Here is a 27,993-nt window from a genome sequence, read left to right on the forward strand (position 1 = left end):
GCGAAACGGACACCAATAAATCCGCAATTCCTCGTATTTGGAGTATTTTATGCTCTTCAGTAACACAGAGGCTGTAAAGTATCATACAGAAATGCCATGTTCTTTCCACCTCTAAAAACATTAACTGATTGATTAAAGACTTGTTTGCATGTTGCATTGCAGACTGTGATTACATTATTGATTAAAAATAATATGTAGCCAAATGTTTGTTTTTCTGTAGTTTATTGGTCTTTTTGATTTATGACTGTAGCATCCTTATTAGGATGATGTGCTTCTTTAGTATTTACAGTGCCTCAGGCTTCGTAGAAAGGAGATGTACAAAAAACAAACAAAAATAGCAATTAAATAATTAAATAAATCATGTTAAATTAAAAAAAAAAATCACAATGAAGTTCAGTTTCTTTAACATCAACATTGCACATACTTTCAGATTCAGCATTGGACATTCAAAAATAAATGACAAATTTAAAAAAAAGTAGTACTAGAGTCTTCCATCCATGACTGTGATTTCTACACCATGAGTACATTACAAGTGTGTTCTTCTGCTTTGTGCTGTTGAAAACAGGGTATCTGCAGGAATAAGAAATCTAATTTAGGACTTTAAGGGTTTTCACACCAGCACTATTTGGTCTGATTAAAACAGAATCTGGTTTGTTTGTTTGTACCCTTAATGCGGTTCGACTGAGCAGGTGTGAAAACAGTAATCGCACCAGAGTGCAGATCAAAACAACCAGTTTCGGACAAACTCTGGAGCAATTTGGGATCCGGTCTCGATCCGAACCAGCTATCAAATATACTCCTTTCATTTGAGCTAAACTGCTGATAAGGTGCAGTTTAATCTGATATATTGGCCAGACAATATACAGCTATGAACAAACGCTGTGTCTGCTGCCCCATGCTGTTTACACACGATGTGTGCAGCGTTCACTGCTCGTAGACGCGCCACTCCGTTTACTACATCTGCATTGCACGTCCCATTGAAAACACTGGTGTTTGAAAGCGCATCTGCAAATTTTCAGTATTCAGGGTTAAGGCAGCTTTACACTTCATAGATATTAAGCTGGAACACAGAATCTTCTCGCTAAATTTACTTTCTTGCTCCTGTGCCAGACAGCTCTGACCAATCAGAGTAGAGAATGTGCTTGTGTTTTTTTATTGGAGCGCATTTTGTTCATTTTACATTTATGCCTGAATCAAACCAAACTAAACCAAAGGAGAAACGCTGCAAATAAACAAACTTATGAACTGATCTGGACCATAAAAACAAACTACAGGTGTGAAAACGCCCTAAGACTTTAATACCACGCAGAGAAACAATTAAGACCACTAATTTTTGCAATAACAAAATAGCAAATACAAACACAACAATATTTACAAACGAATTTACAAACTCTACAGAAAGCTGATGAATTCTGTATTTTCTGACAAACCAACATTTTAGCCAAACACAAATAAACTGTTTTGTACATACAAAAAAAGGAACTGAACTGATGAAAATAGGGTCCATTGCAAAATTGGGCTTATCTAACCTCCATGCCTACAGTAACAGCTACGCTAGCTAAAAGCAAGTAATGAACAAACCTAAAAACTGTGTCCCTCAGCCATATGTAATGCTGTTGGTTTGGATTTTCTTTAGTCTTCAGTTAAATCAGTAAGCTAATCTGCGGATCAAATTTAGGAAATGTAAAATACAACGTGCGAAAATGGGCAAAAAAAAAATTGTATTTACTGTATGTAGAATTTGTGGTCTGTGGATTTTTTTTTTAAATGAACCAATTTCAGATTTTTGTAACTGCAGGATCTGCAGACACCCTGTAGAAAACACACACTGACAAATGGACCCTCCTAGAATGTGAGCACAAAGGAAGTTGAAGTTTTTCTAAATACATCTCTAAATGTATTTACATTAGTTTACTTGTTCTCAGAAAAAACAAGCTATCCAAACTCCAAAAAGGATTCCCTTTGTTTTCCATTCACAGAATGGAGAAGAGGAAAGAGACTAGATCACCTGTGTCAGGAAAAATAAATAAACCGAAGGCAAGAGGAAGACTTTAGAGCGGGTAGGCTGTGAGCAGTAGCTTCTACACTACAGTATATTAACAACTGGTCATTGAGAGTAGCGCTTGGGATTGTAGAACACTGATTATATGGAGTTCTATATTTTTGTTAAAATTTAAAACTGATGTTTAATCTACTGTACTGTGACCTCCGGTGAGGATTCAGTCTTAAGACAGATGTTGAGATTGCTCTATATCTTTAAATATACTAGGCCAGCACGGTGAGGGCTCTGTGATGAAGAGTCAGCAGAGCTCTGGTTCATCGTTGTTTGTTCCTCGGCTGTCCGTTGGTCACCTTGGCTGTGGTGGTTTGTTTCCACACATAAGCGGTATAATGTAAACAGATATGTCATCACCAGAGCCCAGTCTATCGTTGGCTATCCTCCAGCCTCGGTCACTCAGCACCCCTCTGGCTTTCATCACCAAGTCCTGGGCTGCCATGGTATACCTGAACCACAACCAGAGAGAGAGAAACAGACTAGCTCAACAAGACGCATCACAGTCTGTTGTTTTCCCTGCTAAAACACATATAGACTCAAATCACTGGTCTAACTGTACTGGATCTAGAGCAGTACAGAACTAAATAACAAAAAAAAAGGTCAGTATTTCAGAGGTGTTAAATGTGTTTACTTAATATAGTGTTTAAAATGTGCCCAAATTAGTGAAAACTTGCAAAAAAACATTCAGGGTTTGGTATTCCGCCTTTGGCCAATTATATATCATTTTATTCAGGTTTTGGTTTTATCCAAAAAGTTTCATATACGGTGCATCCCCAATTATTAAAAGTGTGTCATGTTAAAACAGACTTTCATTAAATCTGGTGAAAACTCCTGTAAAATATCACAATAAATATTGCAAGTTAGTGGTGTCAGTTTTATTGGAAAAAATAGTTTTTCACCATAAAGCACATGAACACTATTTGAGGGCCAAACTGAAGCTGAACACATTCAAAATGTTCAATTCAGCACAAATTAATTAATTAAGTTTTGAATAAATTAATTCTGATTGTTAAAATACATTAAAGAAATACATAAAAAAAAACTGTCAGTATCCAAGTTTAGATAAAACACAGGACTATGAATTTAAGTGAAGTACAGTGAATCATTTTCACCGGAGAGAAACTTACTACCCAACATGCACTTAAAAGCAGTTATCCAATAATTAAAAAGCACCTCCCGAGTTGAGATAAGCACATTATAGCCGAAAAAAACACAAACATGCAACACCAAGAGCAGTTCTGAGAACCTGTGTTCTGATAGTAACACTGAGTAAGACTACTTGTAGACGCCTTTATATCTGCTGAAGCTCTTTTTCCCCCCCAAACTGGAGAACTTACCTATGATGGTCATCAGGGTCACAATTTGCAAGGAAACTTGTAACTGCCTCAGAAACTTCCTGGTTGGACAGAACATCCCATAAACCATCTGTACCCAAAACCATGACATCATCGGCTCCATGCTCAACCTGCTCCAAGTTGTACACTTTCACCTAGAGGTAACAACATGAACATGTCCTTTAACACACTGCAAGAAATTACTGTCCATGTTACAGCAAGACTATCATACACCATAAGGAATAAAAAAGGTTTGTTGGACAGCGAACTTGGAAAATGAAATGGAAGTAATGAGTAATTTTTGGCACTAAATGGGATGTTTACTTATTGTTCAGTGAAAACAATGTTGCTTTGTGTTTCTTGATGAAGGTACTCAACCAACTGAATTTCCCTTAAATAGCATGACATTCCCAGTGTATACTATGTACTTTTAAGTAATTCTACCTTTTTTTACTACTCCAAACATTTTCTCATTCATGATTCTTGTTTATTAACTGGTCTGCACAAGATGGCACAACCACACACCTTTCATGCCATCAAATCTATATTTCACTTTGACTCAAGAGATTCAGTTCTGCTGCCTCTTTAACTTCATCCTAGTTGATTATTAACATAGAAAATTGGATTTTTCCACTATTACATAGCAGGTGGACAGAGATCTTGCACATGTTATCACTCTAATTTAATGTAGCAGCAATGCACAAAGCAGTTAACACTAGCTTCCCTTTTTATCTTACTCACTACTCCCAATCTCCATGGTAACGTATGCTAAAAATATGGTAACTTCCCTATTTTTTCCCTATTAATAACTGTTTTATTTCATTGTTAGGTTTGTTAAAATTGCCATCTAAATGCTGTTGACAGTTCATGTATTTCACTTAGAACTTTTTTTTTATAAAATCACAACACATTTTAAAAAATAGTCTATTTCTGTTATTTTGTGTTTTTCTAGAGAAAAAAACTATTAAAAACTGTAAAATAAATAGGGAAAAAAAACAAAATACATTTTTACAGTGTAAGCACTAGCACAGAAAACACTGCCCTGACCCATTATTTACACAAACACATACAGTATTCCATTTTGCTTCATTTGACAGGTTTGCTTTAAATGCAGGGATGCATTCTGGGGTTCCTTTACAAGAGCTGGGGTCGTGACTCTATGTTGGCATGAGTCAACCTTGATTCATATGCTAAACTAATGTCTGTGACGAGCTTCTATTAACAAGAGCGAAGCTCAAAATGACACTGAATGAGAGGATTCTGCGCTAAAATAAATTAATGGCTGCTAATAAATAAACAAACTATTTCTGTAACTGTCAGTAAACTGTAAATAAACTGTCAGTTATGGTACTAAAATCCTGTTTACTGAGGTATTTTTGAAGCTGTTAAACTCTTAAGCGGGGCTCATATTAAACAGAAAGTATGCCTTTTAGCCTCACAGTAATCATTTCAAATCCTGCGTGGTGAAGTGCATGAACAAAATTACAAAAATTGCACGACTTTAGTGAAAGACTATGACAAGAACCTGCCTAAAAAAGAGCTGTCAGAAGGAGGAGGGGATTCTCTAAGATTAAAAACTTGGAGAGGCTAAGCCTTCCTTATCTGTGTATGACTGAACTGTGGCTGAACTCTGCAGAACTGTGAATTAAAGATCAAGAGAGCTTCAGAAGATTTCACAGGCGGTGTAGACAGAGCACTGAGCGGCTGCCATGCCGTCAGGGGCTACAGTGCCTGAAGAGGAGGCAAGTAGAGTTCAGCTCTGTTTAAAAGTTGAAACATGCTGAAAGAGACTGCCAAGTTCTCTCCCCCCTCAGAATGATGGAAATGTTAACAAGAATATGAAGTCAGCATTCTGACAACCAGCAAACAGGGCGATATCATGTCATATCTGCTAGACTTCATATTATTCTTATTAAATATTACACCAGACCGGTCTGTGTGTGGTGTGCCTCCCCTGTGGGGGGCGCAGAGCAATGACAAGGTGACCAGAGGAAAAATTATTCATTATTAATTCTGAACTAATGTTTCAAAGTCAGATTTTATATTCACAGTGGAAGAGTAAACAAACCCAGATAAACAAATTCCTCCAAAGCAGACGTGCAGGTCATATAAAGTTCAAACGTTTGCGACTTTTTGGCACCACGCCACGCCCTGCCTCGGCCAAGTCTCAGCATGGCCAGTCACAGATCAGCTAGACTGCTGTCTCCAAAAAAAAAAATATTTTCAGAATGAAGATATGTTTGAAAGGAACAGAAAGAAAAACTAGTGACAGTAATAAAAAACTGGTAGGAGAGGGAGTAAACCAATGTGTAGTTCAACTGGCAGTCGATGGTAAGAGACCCAGCCAAAAAAAAAAAAAAAAAAAAAAAAAAAAAAAACAGACAACAGAGACAGTTACACCAGTACTCACTAGTGCTTTGTGAATAACAATTATAAATGCAACCCATTCAGCTGCTAGTCAGCTGAATATCCCCAACCACTGGTGATGCCACCACACAAGGAGTGTAAAGACTAGCACACGTCTCCTCCGACAAATGAGAAGTCAGCCACTGCCTCTTTTTGAACTGCTGCTGATGCAGCATTGCTGAGTAGCATCAGAGCGCACTCTGAGGAAAGCGCAGCGACTCGGTTCTGATACATCAGCTCACAGACGCCTTGTGCTAATTGACAGCACTCTACAAGTGATGAGAGGAAAGAGCACCATCTACCCACCCAGAGAGAGCAAGGCCAATTGTGCTCTCTCAGGGCTCTGGCAGTTGATGGCAAGCTGCATGACCCAGATTCGAACCAGCAACCTAATGCACCACCATTAAAAAAATATTAAGAAACATTTTATAACCATTCATCTTGATCACAAAATTCTGCATTTGTTTTCTTCCGCATAAATTCAACTTTATTAGCTTAGCTTATTTTTCTTGCAATCTTTACACATTTATTACAAAATGTCATGTTTTCAAAAAATGTAAACTAGTGACAAATGTCAAAAAAAAGTTTAAAAAAGTTGTAATAAAGTGGACGTTGTAGAAATGACAAAAGTAAAACTGAAAGAAGTGGTCATGCATTTTATGGTATTTCAACAAAGTTAAACTTGTTCCTCCAAAAGAGGCATAACAGAAAAAAATTGGGAAACATTGCGTTATATGTACAAATAAGTATCCAGACACTGCTTTTACTGAGAGAGTACAGCAACTTTATGGTACACCCATTACTGATACAGGTATTTTTCTCATTAAATGAGCCATGCATGCATTACTTCAACAGAAAATCCCTGGATGCTCTGGACTAGCCATACTCAACGCCATCCAGTAAACAGAGGTATAAAAGCTTCTCAGTCCTAGCATCCAGTACACTGGATTTTTTTTGGGGTTTTAAAACTCTTCAGCAAGTTTTACATTACTGTTACTTGGTACTTCACACAGCACTTCTTAGTAGTGTGGAAAATAATCAGTTAATACAAGGCTTTTAAATGAGTAGGTACACAGTAATGGTGGAGAGTTACCCTACCTCTGGGCAGCTGGTGAGAAAAGGTTTGATAGAGATGTCTGTGCCATGAACCTTGAGGTCGTGGTCCCCGAAGCCCCTAGTCACACCAATGGTGGCCATCACCCGTGCCTGCAACCATGCAAGGAGCAACACTCAATATTCATAACTTCACATGCATTCACAATTTGTAATTAGAATATTAACTTCATAGTGGTCTTGACAATACAGTGACAAGCCAAAGTCATGGGATAGTAGTTTGTAAACTTATCAAGAAGTGTTTAGACTGAAAAAAATAAAAATATTGGCTCAACTTAACTCAGTCAAGTTGTCACATTGCTTTGACTTAGTTCAGATGAAAACATATACAATTTTAAGTTTTTTCGCAGCTTAACTGAGTCAAAGCTAGATGATAACTCGAATCAGTGAAGTTCATTCAACTTAACTGAGTTTTGTTTACACAACAATAGTTTAATTAACTCAACATTTTTTTAAGTATTGTGGGCTTAAGGAATTTAGTTTATTATATATATATATATTGCATGGTTTATACACGTTTTAACAAATACATTTTCATGATTTTTTCATGACACTTCCATGCTTTCAAGGCCAATTTTCATGGCCATATGATGTTTTTGATTTATTTTATTGTCAAACTGAATGAAATGAACTTTTATTTCTTTCCCTCTCAATGTCTTTTTAGCCCTGCTTTCCTGCTTCTCCATCTTCTCTTTGATTCCTCTCGTCAGAATCCACACCCTTATTCTTCTTGGCTTTATTTTATTTCTTTATTTGTGTGCTTTCTGCTACTCTTACAGTGAAGAGGGTAAACAAACAAGCTAACTACACTTGTGTGATGCGTTTTTCCTGAAGGTAGGCTTTTGCACTGATCTACCCAGCTTCCTCCACTCAAACCTTTGCCTTATTCATTATAGCCCACTCCGCAAAAAATGGTCTCAGATCAGAGCAAATAATCGAAATCCATCAAGAGCTGCTAGAGGTCCTCCAGCACAAAAGAAATGCATCCTGAGATGTTTGGCTCATTATTGTGCCTGGCAGGCTTCCCGATGGGCTTTGAAGTGCTTTGACGTTCCACCAGGGCAAAGCCATGCTGCAATGTCTGCACCACCTCCCTCTCACTTCAAAGAAGCCAATGTATATTTCCTCTGTGGGGACTCAGTACACTTCTCTTTTCTTGTTTAAAGGAAAGTTTCACCAGAAGACCTGCCTCAGAGTGTGAACAGTAGTACAACAGTACAACAGTTCAACTAGGTATAGATGATATGGCCAAAAGTTTATTTTGTTTTGTTTTTTTTAGTTTGATGTACCTGTATTCGTTTAAATATTACAAAGATTTATTAAAGACAGTCACACATGCCAGATGTTATTTTCAGATCCTAAACTATTCATGATGTCCTTTATTATTTGTTAGTTAATATCTTTTCATTACACTATTTAGACTCACCAAGGGTAGATTTTCCCAGTGAGATTATTCGCAGGTAGTTGTTTATAGGTCAATGTCACTGCACTGGTTTGACTGGGTACGTCTTTCTGTTTTATATGATAAATGTATTATCTCTATATTTTCCTCTGGCCCTAATTCTTTAAGTTTAGAATACTGGCAAGTACCTACTGGCTAAGTGCTTGCCTGGAATAGCAGTCTAACTGTGATGCTAACTGTTGTTTTAAGCTGGATTGCTCACTGATAGTTGATAACAGGTTCATGAGCTGTTGCTGTTAGATGTGTATGTGTTTATTAAGTCTGTAATTTACTCTGGTCCTCAGTTATGAAGCTCAGACCACCGGCATGTAGCTGCCGGGTCAATGCGAGCCTCGCATTCTAAATAATACTATATTACTAACAATATCGAAAATGAGTTATAAAAAAAAAAAAAAAAATCATATCACCGTTACTAAAACATGTTCTATTGCAATATATATTGATATTGAATTAATGTCTCATTCAGTGTCGTAAGTTCAACTAATATGAACAGGCACTTACCTTGGGAATCGCACTACTCAGTACTTGCTTTATCAATACTGAATTGTACAAGACCAATTATGAAGTAGGTTTTAGTTTAAAATGTATTATTAAAATTAAAGTTGTGTGTAAGAGATGTAATTAAAACCTTCTTCACCTGAAATATATATTAATTTTGTCATAAGGGATTTAAGGGTTTTATGGCTGGTCTTAAGTTAACTCCTGTTCTATGTTTCGCCTTTTCAGATAAGTCCCTTTGATAACAGCTAATGAGTGTCCCTTTATGTCAGATCCTTCAGTTCTGAGCCTCAAACTCACCTTCTTCCCCTCTCCAAACACCAGCGGAAACTTTAAGTCTTCCTCCTGGACAGTTTTATATGCCCTGCAAATAAATAGAAAATTCATAGTGTAATCAAACACACCCTTGCTTAGATGGAGCACCTTACACAACATAACGTGTTGGAGTGTAAACAGAAGGGGCCCTATTTTGGCAATTTATCAACGACTTGGGGTGTGTTTTTGGCATCATGACGCTGGAAAAGTACAGCTTGCCCAGCTTGGAAACTTGCCTCAGAACCTCACAATTGCTTTTGCTATAGACTTTTGGCGAGGTTCAAAATAGCAATGAGCATAGCAACGCACCATGAGAGTGTAGAGTGTAAGATAAGTTCTTTAGAGCAAATACATGTCCAGATTGTCATTTCTATTCACAACAGAACATACAATTCATTCAAACCACTGTTTCCAACAAAAGAACTAAGTTAAAATATGCGTTTATTTTATAAAAATGCTTCATTAACTGTAGTTACAGACTGATCTACACCATAAATCTTTAAATACTGGAATCTGTGCAAATTTCATTTCTGAGCTTGGAAAGAAACAGATGGATATTTGGAAAACACAGCTATAACTGTATTACTCTTCTGTTCACAACGGCATCTGTTTGAAAGTTAAAAATGAATGTATAGCTACCTGTTACAGTCTACTGGGATCTATTTACACTCTGAAAAGCTCATCTCTCACACGCAATGTGCATCCAACACTAACTCGTAACAAAACCTCCTCTATACAGTTCATTGCCCTTCTCTACTTTCTCAGTGGAAAGAAAGTGTGAGAGAGGGAAGGAGGAATCTCTGCTGTCAGTACATAGACTGTCCAAACACAGATGGGGAGCACAACCAACATGAGCTCCAAAATCTGCTGCAGTAATGCACAGTCTAGTCAGATTATTATGACCACCTCCTTGTTTTTTCTCTCACTGTCTGTTATACAGATCCACTGAGCATAAACTGTAGGAGCACTTTGTAGTTCTATAATTGTTCTATTATTACATGGTCTGTAATTATTAAACTTATCTTAACTGCAAACTTATATTTATGATTTATAACAATATTTACAATATTATGCCATTAATAATTACAATAAGGCATCAAACACCCTTTATATAAAATATTTTAAACCATTTAAACTAGTGATAACACATTTTCAATTCATACCACTTTCATTAAGCAGATTTTAGTAGACATGTTATGAATTGTGAATGTTGTTACATGCCTAAAATAACCGTTTTACCTATCTTTAACAATATCTATGACGTTTTAAATACAATATTCAATCTTTACACACGCTATATTAAGACATTTATTTCATACAAAATCATGTCATGTTGTGAGTAATGGCATACACTGTTCAAATATTCAAACACTACAAAATACATTATTTAGTGCTTATAAATTTGTTAAAAAGCCTCTATTTACAGTATACAGCTCTGTTAGTAATTACGGGTTTCCAGTCCACTTACCAGCCTTTCATGCTGTAGTCCCTGTACAGTATCCTCTTCCCCACCTCCTTTTTGCAAACTGTTCTAGGAAACTCCAAGTGTGTGAATTCATTTCCTAACAGGTGGGGCTGCATATAAGCCTTGAAGAAAAAACAAAAAACAAAAAACATAAAGGTCAGGTATGTTCTTCAACTACTACATAGAAAATATTATAGTTTTTGCTTTAGAGTCAAACTGTGTGATTTACTAGGCACAAGTAGGTCAGCTTTACAGAAGTATTGAAGAAAAAATATGTAAAAGTTTAAATGCCTATTATAACTTTTATCATTCTCATAACATAGTCTAGACAGTTAACACACTCTGTAGAACAGAGAGCCTGAAGTACTGTATGTGTGACCTTTCAATAATGTCAGCTTTAGAATAATTGTATAAGTTCTGAGGATTTATGAACCACAAGTTAGATGTTTTGAACCACAAGTGCTTGACCTCTTACTGCTTGTTTCATTGCTAGACTGCATTTCACACTCAATCTGCCGTGGTGTTTTTTGTAGAAACAGCAGACAGATATGAGTTTCAGTAGTTTTAGTTTTGGTTTTACACTGCAGTAAAGAAATTTGCTACGTCTTGTCTTCATTATGAGGACTGTGTCTCATAATTACACTTCACACTGATTGGTTTGTAGAATGTCATGGACAGAGGGAATTGTGGTTAACTGAGATGCTGGTGCTGTTGTTCGCCCACTGCACGTGGTCACTCAGGTTGGAGTGTGTGGATGCCAGTGTTTTGGGGTGCCCATAGGCTGTTTTATTCAGATCTGCCGAAGTCATTAGCCACACTTTGATAATGTTTTATATTCTCTGTTTTACATAAATACAGTCAAAACTAATTTCATATCTCTGTGTTCTCTACCTGATGTTGCTCAGCCTGGCTCTCCACTGCCCACTGTGTCATAAATTAGTACCTGTTACATTAGCTACAGCTCATATTATCTGTCTGTACTGTTGTTATGTTATTTGTTTGTTATTTCTTTGTACTGAGCCAGTTGATCGAGGGGGGTTGTTCCTCTGACGGAGGTTCCTCTAGTTCTCTAGTTCCTCCTAAGGTTTTTCCTTGCCACTGTTGTCACCAGAATAATTAGCATCTCTGTGGTGTTCACTTATAAGAGGTGTGGACCAACTTTTGTTGTAAAAAGCGCTTTATAAATAAAATTGAATTGAATTGAATGTTCTCAGATCAGCAAGTTGCCTTTTTAAGTGTTGTGCTGAAATCAGCCTTTCAGAAAGAATATCAACTCTCTGTTGTGTGCATGTGCCCCATGCAACAGAATTAATTACTTTTAATTTTAAGTTTATAAATAAGGATTAAGCTACAGTTACAGTAGATGCAGCAATTGCAGGTGTAATCTGTTGTATCCATACTGCTGTGCACATTAAGAAGATATTTAGGATATGTCCTGACTCAACTTCCTATAATAAGTCCAAACCATCTACAAAAAAAAGGGTTTTCATACTGCAGACAAACTGGACCCTGGTTCAGACCGAATTGTAGTCCTTGCCATTAGCTTCTTGATTCATTTATTGTATAGCTAGCTGAATTATGACCGAGAGTAGGGATTGGAGAATTCTCATGTAAAAATCTTTTCCTCCCTTTAAACCTTTAAACTTCCACAATACCTTTTGAAGTTTTTCAAATAGGTATTACTCTCCATCATTTTATCCATAAATTTTGGTCCCCATATCTCATTATGCTGTACATAAGGAAGTGATTGACAATAATTATAAGAATTATGAGAAGTTATTTAAAGTATAAGAATTCAGTAAGTTATATAAAATGCACAATTTACTCTCACTAATTTATCTAAATGTCATTTTTTAAGTAAGTGCAGCCCCATCTTGTCCCAGCGCTGACGTCACGAGGTTGGTTCTGGAACACCTAACTAACATAAACTATGAGCCTACAGTAGTTATTATCCTCAATAGATAATAAAAGCCAAACCAAAAATCGATGCAAAAGGGGCCACTTTTGTATTGCCCCTGGGTGTAGTAATACTGGGTGCAGTAAAATTGTATAGGGGAAAAGAACGAAAAAAGATTCACTTTCACTTTCATATCTCGCCTCTTAAGCGGACAGCTGTTCTTTACCCCAGTGAAGCTGGCCCCTCATATTATTAGAAATGAAATAAAAATATTTCCATTGGTTAGTGCTACGTTTGTGCTGGTTTGTGCAGCAAAAATGAACGTTGGTGCTGTTATCGTTTTTGAGATATTAAACATTTAATTTTCTCACCTGTTATGTAACCCAGCCCCTCATTTGTGGCGAAATCGCACCAAAGTGGTCTCATTGGTTAGTGCTACGTTTGTGCTGGTTTGTGCAGCAAAAATTAGCGTTTGTGCTGTTATCATTATTGAGATATTAAACATTATATTTACTGTTATCGTTATTGAAATATTTAACATAATAGGTCTTACCTGTTATGTAACACAGCCCCTCATCTGTGGCTAAGTTTTACCAAAGTGGTCTCATTGGTTAGTGCTACATTTGTGCTGGTTTGTGCAGCAAAAAATAGCGTTTGTGCTGTTATCATTATTGATTTATTACGAAAAAAATATTGAATACGTGTGAAGCTGGCCCCTCATATAATCAGAAATGGAATAAAAATATTTCCATTGGTTAGTGCTACATTTTTGCTGGTTTGTGCAGCAAAAATTAGCGTTTGTGCTGTTATCATTATTGAGATATTAAACATTATATTTACTGTTTTTGAGATATTAAACATTTAATTTCTTATGTAACACAGCCCCTTATTTGTGGCTAAATCACACCAAAGTGGTCTCATTGGTTAATGCTACGTTTGGGCTGGTTTATGCAGTAAAAATTAGCGTTTGTGCTGTTATCGTTATTGAGATATTAAATATTATATTTACTGTTATCGTTATTGAAATATTTAACTATTTAATTTATTACCTTTTATGTAACACAGCCCCTCATCTAAAGTCAGATTTCATCAAAGTGGAGTTATTGGATAAAAAAATATTTAATGGGTGGCATTACCCAGCCCCCCAATAAAGCCCAAACCACACCAAAGTGGTCTCGTTCAGCAGTGCTGTAAAAATAAATGTTTCAGGTATTTTGATTATTCAGCTACAGGGAAAACAATATTTATCTACACACACCACCCAGCCCCCCTCATTCATCAGTGTTGTTAGTGCTCGTAAAAGGCACTTAGCCCGGTTAAAAGGCATTAACAGGGCAGTCTGTTAAATATATGCTTTCATAATGCAGGAGCAATTTTTACCATGGTAAATAAGTTTTTACCATGAACAGTCATGTCACCTGAAGACATTTTTCTGTGCTTTATTATATATAAATATTATATATAATTATTTTACACATATATATAAGAAATATTTTACATAATTTAAGTGTTGTTTTTGGGATATGAACCACGCCTCAATTTCCCGAGCTCCTCTCCCTGGTCCTATATATATATATATATATATATATATATATATATATATATACATACCTTCCAGGTGCTCACCTACGTGATTTCGACCTCGCACCCGCCTACACCCCATCACCACCCTCATCTTCACCCTCATCTTCATCCCTCATCTTCATTACTCCTAGTAGGTCAAGTGGGTGAGGTCAGTATAATAGGTAAAGTGCACAGGCTTTATTGTGCATATATTTATTTATTGTGTGTGTGTAAAATATTTTTAAAATATTTTTATATATTTTTGCTGCACAACTGTAGCACTAACCAATGAGACCACTTTGGTGCACAAAATAAGGGGCTGTGTTACATAACAGGTAAGACCTATTATGTTAAATATTTCAATAATGATAACAGTAAATATAATGTTTAATATCTCAATAATGATAACAGCACAAACGCTAATTTTTGCTGCACAAACCAGCACAAACGTAGCACTAACCAATGAGACCACTTTGGTGCGATTTGGCCACAAATAAGGGGCTGTGTTACATAACAGGTCAGAAATTAAATGCTTAATATCTCAATAAGGTTAACAATAAATATAATGTTTAATATCTCAATGACGATAACAGCACAAATGTTAATTTTTGCTGCACAAACCAGCACAAATGTAGCACTAACCAATGAGACCACTTTGGTGCGATTTGGCCACAAATGAGGGGCTGGGTTACATAACAGGTAATAAATATAATTTTTTATATTTTAATAATGATAACAGCACAAACGTTAATTTTTGCTGCACAAACCAGCACAAACGTAGCACTAACCAATGAGACCACTTTGGTACAATTTAGCCACAGATAAGGGGCTGTGTTACATAACAGGTAAGACCTATTATGTTAAATATTTCTGTAACGATAACAGTAAATATAATGTTTAATATCTCAATAATGATAACAGCACAAACGTTAATTTTTGCTGCACAAACCAGCACAAACGTAGCACTAACCAATGGAAATATTTTTATTCCATTTCTGATTATATGAGGGGCCAGCTTCACACCTATTCAATATTTTTTTTCCTAATAAGTCAATAACAATAACAGCACAAATGTTCATTTTTGTTGCACAAACCAGTACAAACGTAGCACTAACCAATGAGACCACTTTGGTGCAATTTAGCCACAAATAAGGGGCTGTGTTACATAACAGGTCAGAAATTAAATGCTTAATATCTCAATAACAGTAAATATAATGTTTAATATCTCAATAATGATAACAGCACAAACGTTAATTTTTGCTGCACAAACCAGCACAAACGTAGCACTAACCAATGGAAATATTTTTATTTCATTTCTAATGATATGAGGGGCCAGCTTCACTGAGGTCTGTTCTTTAGCGCGAGAATCCTCCGGTTAGTAGCGAGCACTTTTTAGACGAGGACTATGTGGAGGAGAGGGTTTTTGAGTCAGGAGCAGTAGTCATTTGCCGGACAAATAAGTTCGAGGCTTTTTTTCTCTGTTTTTATTTTTTCCTCTGACCAGCTGGGATGTAACTTACAGACCATCCGACTGAGGGTACTATGAAAGCAGCAAGGAACGAGCCAAACGACGTGCCCACCCACTAGAGAAGCAAGAGGTACAGAAAGACTAGATAAACTGAGAGTTAAAAGATTACATAGCTAGCGTTATCTATGTATCTAACGTTAGCTATCTTAACATAGCTAGCCAACGCTAGCTAACGCTAACTAGATGAAGCTAGCCACACAGCAAGCCTTCTAACTTCCAAACTGAACATTTTATTAACCAAACAGCGCCTGTGTTTCAATATCCACTTAAATCATGAACGCTTCATTCAGTCTTAATGAACTCTGGACTTTACAATCTAAATAGCTAAATGTATATAAAGAAGCTAGTTAACTGGATGGCAGTACCTGTTGACTGTTGACGGGCTGCAGGGTTTCTGCACGGACCTCACGTAGAGAGAGCAGAGAGACGCATCCAAAACGTCTCGCTCTTAGAAAAGCATCTGAAAATTTCTGCTCAGGGTTATACAGGAAAGATCTCTGAGCAAATGCTGCAGGTTAGCCTAGTTCAGCTTCGCCTTCATCCATAATCTCCACAAACAATAAGCTCTTTTCCTTAACCCTGACCGCTAGCTATGTTACCTGGCTCTTCAACAAACCAACCTAATGACGTCACCAGTGCTGCACGGGCAAAATGGCTGCGTAACAAACAAATATATAATTTAGTGTGTAAACATTTTATATAAAAATATCCCCCCGAATTAATTCCATTATATTTCACCTCTTAGAAAACTTGTACAAACTGAAATGTTTCATGTCCACTTTAAAGTTCTAGAAACTAATGGAGAAACTGTCTAATTAAAGAATGACTTCCTCTGTTAGGGCTGATTGTGTTCTCACCAAACACTGAAGCCTCTGTCTCTCTGACTCTGGAGTGAAGGCACTTGACATAGGGATGATCTCTCCGCTGCGTAGGATGATGGCCCTGGCAAAGAAACAGAACACACACTTATATCTTAGTAAAATTTAAATAGATGTTTGACTGCATTTTGTAAAATAAGCAGATTTATTGACTAGATTTAGAACAATTTCACTTGTCAAAATATCCTTTTGCTACTTGAAACAACCTGCGTGTCAACTGTGCACAGCAAATTAGAGTTAGTGGTCTGTATGTGCTGAACTGTAACACACTTAATTTAACAATGGCAAATGTGCTGTGTCTAAAGATGATGGTCAGTGTTCTCTGGTAACGTGCCATTCTTAACAGACATAATACACCTACATTACATAAAAACATTGAGAGTCTTACCTGCTGTCCCCTGCATTCGCCACAAAAAGTTTTCCCAACAAACAGACCACCGCTAAAGCTGTACACCCTCCAGAGATAACGTACACATTCTTCTCTCTGCCGATGTGTTTATCCTGCAGGAGCACAGTCACAAATGAACACTAATATTAATGAAGGCACAATAAGACACTGAACTACTTCAAGACAGACTAGACAAAACCTGCAGTATTCATGTGCAGAGTGTTTTTTTATTTAGAAACAAACCTGCCATCTAGTGGACAGAAGTGTGTAATAACTTACTCTGTGTACTTTGAAGGTAACAAACAAAAACAAAAATCCATTTTATCATTATATATCTCATCTTTATAAAATGGTTATATTATAATCTTGGTCATATTGTTAAATGTTCTTTTTGTTTGTTTTTAACCATTACCTGCTTCGAAATAAGGCAATTCCAAAATCTTAAATGATTATTATTATTATTAATTATCAAAGAAGAAGAATTCTGATTAAGGAGAAGTCCTGATTAAAATTTAAAGTGTGCATGTAAATATCTCCAAAGATGCTCCTCAGCCAGTCAGATCTGTGCAGACTTGCACAGATCATTTAGATGGTGCACACTATAAACAAAAAGTAATGGGGGAACCCGACTTTTCAGAGAAACAGAGACCAAAGATTGTGTCTCATGTTCTGAGACCACAGCGCAAATAAACAGCAGCAGTGTGAAGCTCCACCACTGAACTAAACACTGATCTTTAGAGCAGACACGCCCACTTTAAGCTGAACTGACCAATCAACTCCTTCACATGGGTATGAGAATAGGCCTGAATAGAGAATAGGCCTTTTAAACCAGATTCTTGAAAAATGAAAAAGTAAAACTCAAACTGTTTTATCTATTTACTTTCGTTAAGCACTTTAGATGCACTTTTTCCTGACACACACTATATTTTCCTTCATGTGTTCCTTTGTTTTTGGACTACTTTAAGTGGAAACAACATTTATTTGAAGAATCTGTTAATTATAAATTATACAATATATAGTTTATAATTAATTTGTGTAATCTGACTTGCCTCTTAGTTGTTGCAAGTTGTTCTCCTATTTGAATCTACTCTGAATAGTGGCATCATAGGCTTATCAAAACAACTCTCAAATGATCTAAAAACAAAGATTGTTCAACATAGTTGTTCAGGGGAAGGATACAAAAAGTTGTCTCAGAGATTTACCCTGTCAGTTTCCACTGTGAGGAACATAGTAAGCACGCCACAAACAGACTCTGTTTGTGGCGTGCTTGCAGAAATGGCTTCTTTCGCATCACTCTGCCATACAGCTTCACCTTGTGCAAAGTGCGCTGTATTGTTGACCGATGCACAGTGACACCATCTGCAACAAGATGATGCTGCAGCTCTTTGGAGGTGGTCTGTGGATTGTCCTTGACTGTTCTCACCATTCTTCTTCTCTGCCTTTCTGATATTTTTCTTGGCCTGCCACTTCTGGGCTTAACAAGAACGGTCCCTGTGATCTTCCATTTCCTTACTATGTTCCTCACAGTGGAAACTGACAGGTTAAAAAGCTCAATGAGGTTACCAAACCAATTTTGTGCTTCAGTAAGTCAGTAAAAAGTAGTTAGGAGTATTTAAATCAATAAAATGATAAGGGTGCCCATACTTTTGCACCGGTCAAATTTTCGTTTAATGCGTATTGCACATTGTCTGTTAGTACAATAAACCTCATTTCAATCCTAAAATATTACTGTGTCCATCAGTTATTAGATATATCAAACTGAAATGGCTGTTGCAAACACCCAAATATTTAGAACTAAAAATGATTAAGATTAATAGGGGTGCCCAAACTTTTTCATATGACTGTATATTCCAGAGGTTTTGGTAAAATCAAAGAAACTCATCATTTATTAGTGGTCTCTTATTTTTTTTCCAGAACTGTATATTGTGTATCGCCATTTAACAAAAAAAAAAAAAGAGGAGATACATTTTTTAGACATTTCTACAGTTCTATACATTATTATCTTTATTATTAAAACTCACCATCTCTTTGAAAGCATTCTCAATTGCCCCGATCACAAGGCTTTCCTGTTTCACCTTTTTCTCCATGAAGAAACGAGGAGCCACTGTGTTTGGAGAACCTGGAGCCCCTGCAGCCCCCCGCAGCGAGGCCGCCCTGGACAGAGAACGCTGAGACGACCCTCCAGAAGGGTGGATATGGAGGCTATTCTCCTCACCCATGCAGGTGGGGGGCTGGAGGGAAGGTTTCTGCAGGATCTCCAGCACACCCTGGAGCTGCTCCTCAATATGCAGGTGTAGAAACTTGGAGGCGAAGACGGCAGCGCCCGAACCAGCATGTCCATCAAAAAGAGCCCAGTAGTGGAAGTACATTACCTCCTCTTCCTGCTTTACAAAATGATATACATATAAGCACACGCATGTACACTGAGATTAAACACAGTATATAGACATATAACACTTTAAACAGTGTATGTTATATGTTATTTGGGTATTTTTATAAATACTACAAGTGTTTTTTAGATATTGCATATATTTTACACTGTATTTCTAAACCAAAGTTCACAGTAATTGCATTAAATGCATCACAGGTCATCTCCCAATACATAATTATCACAATAATTTGCCCATGATAATGATGATATAAGGATTATAAGACAATTCTCTATAATACTTCACTGCATCTGTGTTATTGAAGAGGATACAATATCCATAAATAAGCAAATTCCACAAATTATAGGTTATGGATTTACTGGTGTCAGTTTCACAAAATTTGACAAGCACTGTATACCCATTTTAATTAGCGCTACTGTCTGGAGTAATAAAGCAGTAACTTTAGTAAATCAGATTAGGGGGGCGAGTCTTTGAGAATTTAAAGCGTCCAAGTTTCAAAAATATATTGATATTTCATGCCATATATCGATACAATACTATATGAAACTGTATGATCTATCACAATATCTTTATATTGTCCCTCTGCTAATGTATAATATTATACAAATTATGTAAAGCAAAGATAAAGACAAAGATAGTTTGGCCTAATTAAAGCAACTTCTTAAGCTCTTCTTTTAGCTCTGTACACAGACATATTCCTGATATCATGCAAAAACTTAATTTCTCCAAAAAAGCAACTTTACAGAAGGATAAAACTGCTCAATCTTCAATGTACGTTAATTATGTTAATATTTGTATTGGTAGTAGGTGTGGGCGATAATGGCCCTTAAATAATATTACAATATTTCATGATATTTTCTCTATAGAGATACTCTTGGCGATACGACAAAACACAGAATTTAAAAGAATACACTACAGCAACAAAATGAAAATTCAGTTATATTATTGCACACAATATGATATGGCACTCCCCTAACTGAGATATTAAAAATAATTTTATCAGATATTTAACAGAAGTCAATGATCCAGAGTAGATAATATAATGGGGAATGAGAAAAGTGTGATTTTTTCTTAATATAATTAGGGGTGGTGATATGGCACAAGTTTTCAGGGTACAATATCGTTCATGATATTCAAAAATATTGCCGATATTATTGCGTACGATACGATAAACACACCTCTAATTGGTAAATTTATTGTAATATTTTGACACAATGTTCTGATGTAACTGTTCAACAGTTTCTGTTTTGTAACTGTAGAACTGTAACCTCTGAGAAAAGCCAAATCCCAGTTTCATATCCCAAAATGAGCTTTTTTTTTTATAGCATTTAAATAAATGCATTAGATCGGTTAGAAAGAGTTGGCTTATGCACTCACAGGGATTTCTAGGCTTATATCAGGTGTGCTCTCTTTGACCTCCAGAGCTTCTCCACTAGGAAGGGAAGAGCGCCTCCTAGAGGGAGTGTAGTTTGGGCTAGCCGGATCTGCAGGCCGTCTCCTCAGCTCTACCACCTCACAGCATGCCTGGTCTTCATTCAGAGCACTCTTACCAGCATTTATTACCCTGAAGAACACAGCAAAAGAAATCATGAACAACTGGGCACCAACACACCACAAACTGTTTTCTCATGTTTTTTAAACCTTTAATATTCAGTGCAGGTCAGAAGGTGTTAGGGACATATTTTCTTAAATTTCCAGGACATTTATTATAGAAATGTGCAAGAGTCATGGACTTTCCTGCAGTATAAGCCTGGAAGTTTGGCTGGGATTTTCACACATGACCAAATGCATTAGTAACAGCAGAAATACAGTGATTTTTATTTAAAATGTGCTGCTTTCATCCAATTATACAGGACCATTCACACTTAAAAAACGCAGTTGGTCAATGTTATTTTTTTGAGCACCGATGAACTTCATAACAGACTTATAAGAGATATAAGAAATAATTATCATTTATCATAATATCAAATTTATCATGATACAATAAAATACAATAAAATATGATGTCATATTGACCAGCTATACCTTGAAGCTTTTAAGCCACCTAAAATTTAAAGGCAAATCATTGCCTTATATACATTAAGTAAACATTATTGAACAAATTAAAAAATGTTTAATTTCCTTTATTTAAGATACTAATCATAACAGGGCAGTTTCACAAACAGGAATTACGCCTAATCTTGGACAAAAGAGCAGTACAATCAATGTCTAGTCTTAATTGCTGCCTGGAAACTGCCCCATATGCCAGAATAACTCTTTACATGAGGTCAGAATAACTTACTCTTAATACTTGAAATGAAACTTTTAGGTATACTCAATCCAAAATCTCAAATGTTGTTTAAGAAGTTTTAGTTATCAGCCAGCATAGAGAATCACACTCAGCAACAAAAAAATGGTTACTTGGTTGTGCAACCTCCAACACTGAGGCCAGGCAATGAACCATTATATCAAATATGAATTAAAAAAGTGTAACAGAAGGCAGCCTGGGGGGACGAACTTTACAAGAGAGGTGAAAAAGGGTAGGGGTACATCTAAATACGATATATAGCCTATAATTTTTTTTATTTCTCGAAAGGTGTGTGAAGAGAGTGCAAGTGTAAGTGATTAAGGTAGTAAAGAAGTGCACTGCAGTTTTACTGTTAGTTCTTTATAAGGAACAACAATGCACATGTATATTCCTAGTAAAATGTTCCGTCACCTCTATGCCACCTCTAAGCAAGTCTGTGAAATCCTTAGGGTCACTGCACAGCACACAATTCCACAGTGCTCATCTTCACTGCTCTACAACACCTCGTTTAACTCACACAGTAATTCAGTTAGGTTAAATCAGTGCTGTTCATACAGGGATAACAAATCCAATAAAACAACATGCACACTAGGCTTGTGGAATGTGGCTGTGAATAACCAGCCCTATGGGTTAGCTGAATCAAAAATGCCTATAACACACTTTTTCCTTATGAACCTTCACTGCTCTGTCCATTTATCTCCCTACAAACTTTACTGAGACTAGAAAATTGCTAGATTATTGTGCATGTGAAAAAACAACATTACAAAAACAGATTCATTTAAATAGATATAGACTGAAGTACATGTTTTAAAAGTGCATTTGTTTGCATATTGGTTGATGAGGAGATATGCCATTTTCACAAAAGAAAAAAATAATGAGCCTAGAAACAGGGGCTGCACAATAGATAATTTCAGCATCGCAATGCGAGAAGTGCAGTGTCATGCAACCCCTGTATTAATAAGAACAATTCACACCTTTGTCATTTTCCATAACATATCTTACAGACACAGATTACACAGAGTGCAGTATTAGCATCATGTAGGATCAGGATTTTGGTTACTTCTGGTGGAAATTTCTGTATTCATTTATATTGCAATTTATAAAGCAGGCAAACAACTACAATGTCAGTTTTTAAAACAGGCAAATCAAAAGATAATTTTATTTTACAAAAAAAAAGCTTTTTTTTAACTACTCAAAATGACTTCTGCTCATCTCAGTTCAACAGGAAGTAAAAATAGGATAATCCATGCTCATGACTCTCAGTGTTCTACTGCATTTCACATAGTGACCCAGTTACTTCTGTGTGATTAGTCAATCTGCATCTCCAATGTTCAATCAGGAGACAAAGCCCTCAAGGACAGAGCTGCTCTAATGCTAACTGCTATCTCCACTACTCCAGCTCAGTTTGATCCAATTATTACTGGCAAGGCAGGTCAGATTACATGGATGAGAGCATCCAAACCTTCCTTGGGCTTCAAAGAGAAGGAGAAAATCTGAAACAAGACATTACAATACAATACAATACAATGCAATAAAATACAAAACAACAAAATATAGTACACTACAAACAATCCTCACAAAATTCTGGACTTAAGAAACATTAGTTTATATAAACTCTGCACATGACGTGTCTTTACTGAATGAAACAGCAGAAGATATGACTCAGCTGAATAAGTGGGAAAGCTGCTGATATAGATAAACAATGGTCTTTGGCAGGGAAGAGACAGTTAAGTGATGTGGCAGAAGATGCAACTGCTTTGTGTGTGCGCATGATTTTTCAACTCTATACTAACACGCTGGTGTCAGTAAGCACATTCTGTCTGAACTGTACTGTGTTTGTAATTGTACCCTTATAACTAAAGCACACTTATTTTTGCATATTTCTCACTTTGCAATCTTTATTTTTTATGAAATGTAACAAATGTAGCACAGAGGCAGTGAGGTCTGGCCCTGCAAACACTAATGTTTAATCCAGCAAAGACACTTAATGTGCTTTTTCAATGATAAGCCAACCTGTGTGGCACCAAGCAAGGAAAAAATTCCAGCCAGTTATTAAATAAAAAAATCATATAGGTCATCACCATTTAGTGGACAAAGGATACTCAGAAAAATAACTTCAGAAATAAACTTGAAATCACATCTGCTTTAGTTCAATGGTTTGTAATTTGTACATATCAGTTAAACTGACATTTTGAAAGAAAGGTTTAATGAGACCACTACTGCAACTGCAAAAATAAAGCATACAGCTCTGGAGAAAAATAAGAGAGCACTTAATGACGAATTTCTTTGATTTTACCAAATTGAAAACCTCTGGAATATAATCAAGAGAAAGGTGGATCAAACCAAGCTGAACTGCTTGAATTTTTGCACCAGGAGTGGCATAAATTTATTTAAAAGCAGTATGTAAGACTGGTGGAGGAGAACACACCAAGATGCAAGAAAACTGTGATTAAAACCAGGGTTATCCCACCAAATATTGATTTCTGAACTCTTAAAACTTTATGAATATGAACTTTTTGTTTTTTGCATTATTTGAGGTCTGAAAAGATCTGCATCTTTTTTTAGCCATTTCTAATTTTCTGCACATAAATGCTCTAAATGACAATATTTTTATTTGGAATTTAGGAGAAATGTTGTCCGTAGTTTATAGAATAAAACAACAATACTCATTTTACTCAAACATGTACTTATAAATAGCAAAATCAGAGAAACTGATTCAAACACTGAAGTGGTCTCTTATTTTTTTTCCAGAGCTGTACATGTACCATTTGCATTAATTCCCATGACAGGTTATTCAATGTATTGATGACCCACTAACAGCTCTATTAGAGCAGCCTCCCTCTGCCACTGTCTGAAACTAGCATTTGTACTCTATTCTCTGCCTCTGAGAGGTTTGTTGGCAAAGCACACTGCTTTTAGTGCATCCACTCTTAAGGCCAGCTGCCTTTGGGAAATATCATGGCTGCACACTCTGTTTCTTAAAGCTCTTCACCTGAATCTAAAATTTCAGTTTCAGCATGTCATATCTGTGTATACAATCAAATCATTAATCACAAGGGAGAAGGTCAGAGTTCAGATCACCTTGAGTAACGTTCCAAAGTTCGGATCAGGACTGACACAATCATGTAGCTTAATCAGGCCATAGTTGTGTCACAAGGTGCATGAACTGCTAACAGTCATAAAACCTTAGTCAATATTTTCATGAGCCCTGATTTAAAAAAAAAAAAAAAAAAAAAACTTGTATGAAGTGACACAGACCAGCAGTGAACACATGGCCATGTTTTGTGTCACCAGTAATAGCCTACGGATGTTTACAGTTCATGTCGTGATTGGAACTTGTTGGAGAGAAGTATGAGGGAACACATAATTAGCCAACAGCTAGGATTGGGTGGCATAAACCATTAGTATTACGTTATTTCATAATTATCGTGTGACCAGTTGTTTTTAACTAACTAACTTACCAGAGTACTGACATAAAAACAGAAAGCGAATACCACCAATACCACAAACCAATAACGTTAGCTAACAGGCTAACAAGCTAACCACTAAAGGCACACCACAGACAGATAACATTAGCTAAAAGGTTAACTACTAACAGCACAGCACAACATTAGCCAACAGGTTAACTACCAACATCAGACCAATAACGTTAGCTAACAGGCTAACAAGTTTACCGCTAACAGCACACCACAGACACATAACATTCTCTAACAGGTTAAGCGCTAACAGCACAGCACAGACAGATAACATTCTCTAACAGGTTATGCACTAACAGCACAGATAACATCAGCCAACAGATTAACCGCCAACATCAGACCGATAATGTTAGCTAACAGGCAAATAAGCTTACTGCTAGCAGCAAACCATATACATATAACGTTAGCTAACAGGTTAACCGCTAACAGACTGATAACGTTAGCTAAGAGGCTAAGAGCTTATTGCTAACAGCACAGACTGATAATGTTAGCTAACAGGTTAACTGCTAACACCACAGCAAAGAGAACATCAGCTAACAGGTTAACCACTAAGAGCACAGACCGATAGATCTACTTGATTGAACAAGTAGAATCAGGTGTGCTTCTGCTTTATGCCGACCTTACATCTAATAATTTTCAAGCAATTTCACAGTCGCAGACAAAAGTTGGGATAAAATCAGGAGTGTCTTGTTAGAGTTGAGTCGATCGTTCAGTGTAAGGTGGTTAGGATTGAAAGTTTTAGTCATTTTTTATTAAACGTGTTTAATATCATTGTATGTCCTGAGACTTGAATCAACAACCAATAGGAGAGATACGAGAATCCGCAAGGCAAAAATATTTTATGTGACTGTTTACAAATGATTTGAAAAAGAACACATTTTGCAGTTAATATGCCTTATATGTTTCTTAATTTAATATGTACAGTATTTCAAACACATGCATCACTTTAAAGTCATTATATTTAAACTTATTTTATTTTGCAAATTTTGTAAGAATTATGTTTTTTATTGCATTAGTTGCAATTGTCACCACAATACTGTTGTCACCACATTTCTGTGGTGCTCGCTCATAAGAGGCGTGGACCTGTTTTTCTCTGTAAAGCTGCTTTGTGACAACTTTTGTTGTAAAAGACGCTATATAAATAAAATAGAATTGAAATTTAAATTAATTAAAAGATTCTTTGCTATACAAGGTTGTAACAAAAATGGGGGGGGGGGAGGTAAAAGTAGCTAATGTTGATGGGGACAAAAATAAGTCTCTGATAAATCACAGTATTGATATACACATTATTTGTAATTTAACATGTATTGTATGTAAACTCCACCAGATGCATGATGGGACATAATCTCAGAAAGAACCTAGTTGCAGTCTTGTAAATAGTGACCCTGCAAGATCCTCAGTCTTTTTAAAATCTTAGCCTGTGGCTTGACTTTAGATGTGAGAGGGTGTCAGATTTTAGTCTGTTAAAAGTCTTTTCAGAATCTAGTCTAAGTAGTGTAGTGTATGGGACAGCATTACTGGAATGACCAATAAACCTGCACCCACACCGGCCCATTGTGGTGGATTAGATTGGTGACCCATGCTGTATGATTTAATTCCAGCCATGCAGAAGCACATGTGATCATTTGGTTAAGGACTGGCCAACTGATTAAACAAATGGAATCAGATGTGCTGCTGCTGCTTGTTTAGAGTGAACGCCTACGGCCACACTGGCCCAGTGTGGAGAGGCTGGACACCACTGAGCTAGTTGAACCATTAAACTCGAGCAAAAACAGACTCTGTGCTGATAATTTCAGAAGCAATATGTCCTGTAACGCATGTAATGACTCTAAACACACAGTTATGCAGAGCATGTATGGGAATGAATGAATGGGGACTGATTTAGGTTGCGAGTCAGCATTTAGCAAAGCTGCTAGCCACCTCATCTAGGTAGTAGCTAGTGCAGTGGACTGTTATAGACAACCCCCCCCCCCCCCCTCATCATTATTATTAGTATTATTATTATTATGTCTACAGTGCGCGCGTTTATTTCCTGAGAGCGCCGCTGAGCTGCACGGTTAATGCTGGTGGGCTAATCAGCAGAGCAGAGACAGAGATAGAGAGGTGTGCGTGTGTGTGTACTCACTCGGCGTATCCCGTGGACCAGTGCAGGCGGCTGGTCTCCTTAACGATGAGGATGGGTCTAGCGATGTGGTCCGCCGAGCACTCCACCTCGTCCGGACTGAGGCCGAGGAAGTCCGGCCTGCAGTAGTTGAAGCGCAGCGGCAGGTCCGCGCGCGGCTCGGCGGCGCTCGCGCCAGAGGCCATCACACCGCCGATGATGGAGGAGACGGCGGAGCGCACCCGCGTGAGCATGATGATGACGACGAGGGGGAGAAGAGGAGAGAGACCGTCGCAGTGCGGGGAGGACACGCACACACACGCACGCGCGATTACACACACTACTCACAGTGAACGCGCCTCAGCGCCTCATTCACTTCATTCAGATCACTGAGAGGAAAAAAGGAGAAGAAGACGGAACTGGGCTCCCAGTGGACGCTGTCATGTGACAGACCTGCTGTATATATACGTATATATATATATACGTATATATATAGGTATATATATATATATATATATATATATATATATATATATATATATATATATATATATATATATATATATATACATACATATATATATATACCTGTATATATATATATATATATATATATATATATACACGTATATATATATACGTATATATATATACCTATATATATATATAGGTATATATATACCTATATATATATATATATATATATATATATATATATATATATATATATACGTATAGTATGGCAAGCCAAACAGGAAATATATAATAAAAGCTGATATATATATAATGAAAGTCGATATATATATAATGAACTCTGATATATATATATATATATA

General features: G+C 36.7%; 1 protein-coding gene across 2 annotated transcripts; it reads right to left on the reverse strand.

Annotated features, from left to right (window-relative positions):
- Positions 1-205: 205 nt before the first annotated feature.
- ppm1h (protein phosphatase, Mg2+/Mn2+ dependent, 1H) lies at positions 206-27,527 on the reverse strand. Of its 2 annotated transcripts, none has more exons than XM_022672446.2 (10): positions 27,182-27,527; positions 20,671-20,857; positions 18,925-19,284; positions 16,904-17,016; positions 16,495-16,579; positions 10,653-10,771; positions 9,170-9,233; positions 6,895-7,002; positions 3,394-3,545; positions 206-2,505 (listed from the first exon to the last, which is right to left on the reverse strand). In XM_022672446.2, exons 1-10 carry the CDS (start codon positions 27,409-27,411, stop codon positions 2,349-2,351), a joined length of 1,575 nt encoding a protein of 524 aa, XP_022528167.1. In that variant the 5' UTR covers positions 27,412-27,527; the 3' UTR covers positions 206-2,348. The 2 variants fall into 2 exon arrangements, with proteins under 2 accessions (XP_022528167.1, XP_022528166.1); XM_022672445.2 differs by having other exon boundaries at positions 18,925-19,287.
- Between the last annotated feature and the right edge of the window lie 466 nt (positions 27,528-27,993).

Source organism: Astyanax mexicanus, chromosome 2 (genome assembly GCF_023375975.1).
Source record: "Astyanax mexicanus isolate ESR-SI-001 chromosome 2, AstMex3_surface, whole genome shotgun sequence".
In the NCBI taxonomy this organism is placed as follows: Eukaryota; Metazoa; Chordata; class Actinopteri; order Characiformes; family Acestrorhamphidae; genus Astyanax; species Astyanax mexicanus.

Excerpts from the sequence above, each read along its gene's own strand:
- ppm1h (XM_022672445.2), bottom strand. The coding sequence starts at position 27,411 with ATGCTCACGCGGGTGCGCTCCGCCGTCTCCTCCATCATCGGCGGTGTG. Across the intron at positions 16,580-16,903 it reads GCGAATGCAGGGGACAGCAG|GGCCATCATCCTACGCAGCG; the intron begins GTAAGACTCTCA and ends TTTCTTTGCCAG. Across the intron at positions 3,546-6,894 it reads TTCTCACCAGCTGCCCAGAG|GTGAAAGTGTACAACTTGGA; the intron begins GTAGGGTAACTC and ends TGTTACCTCTAG.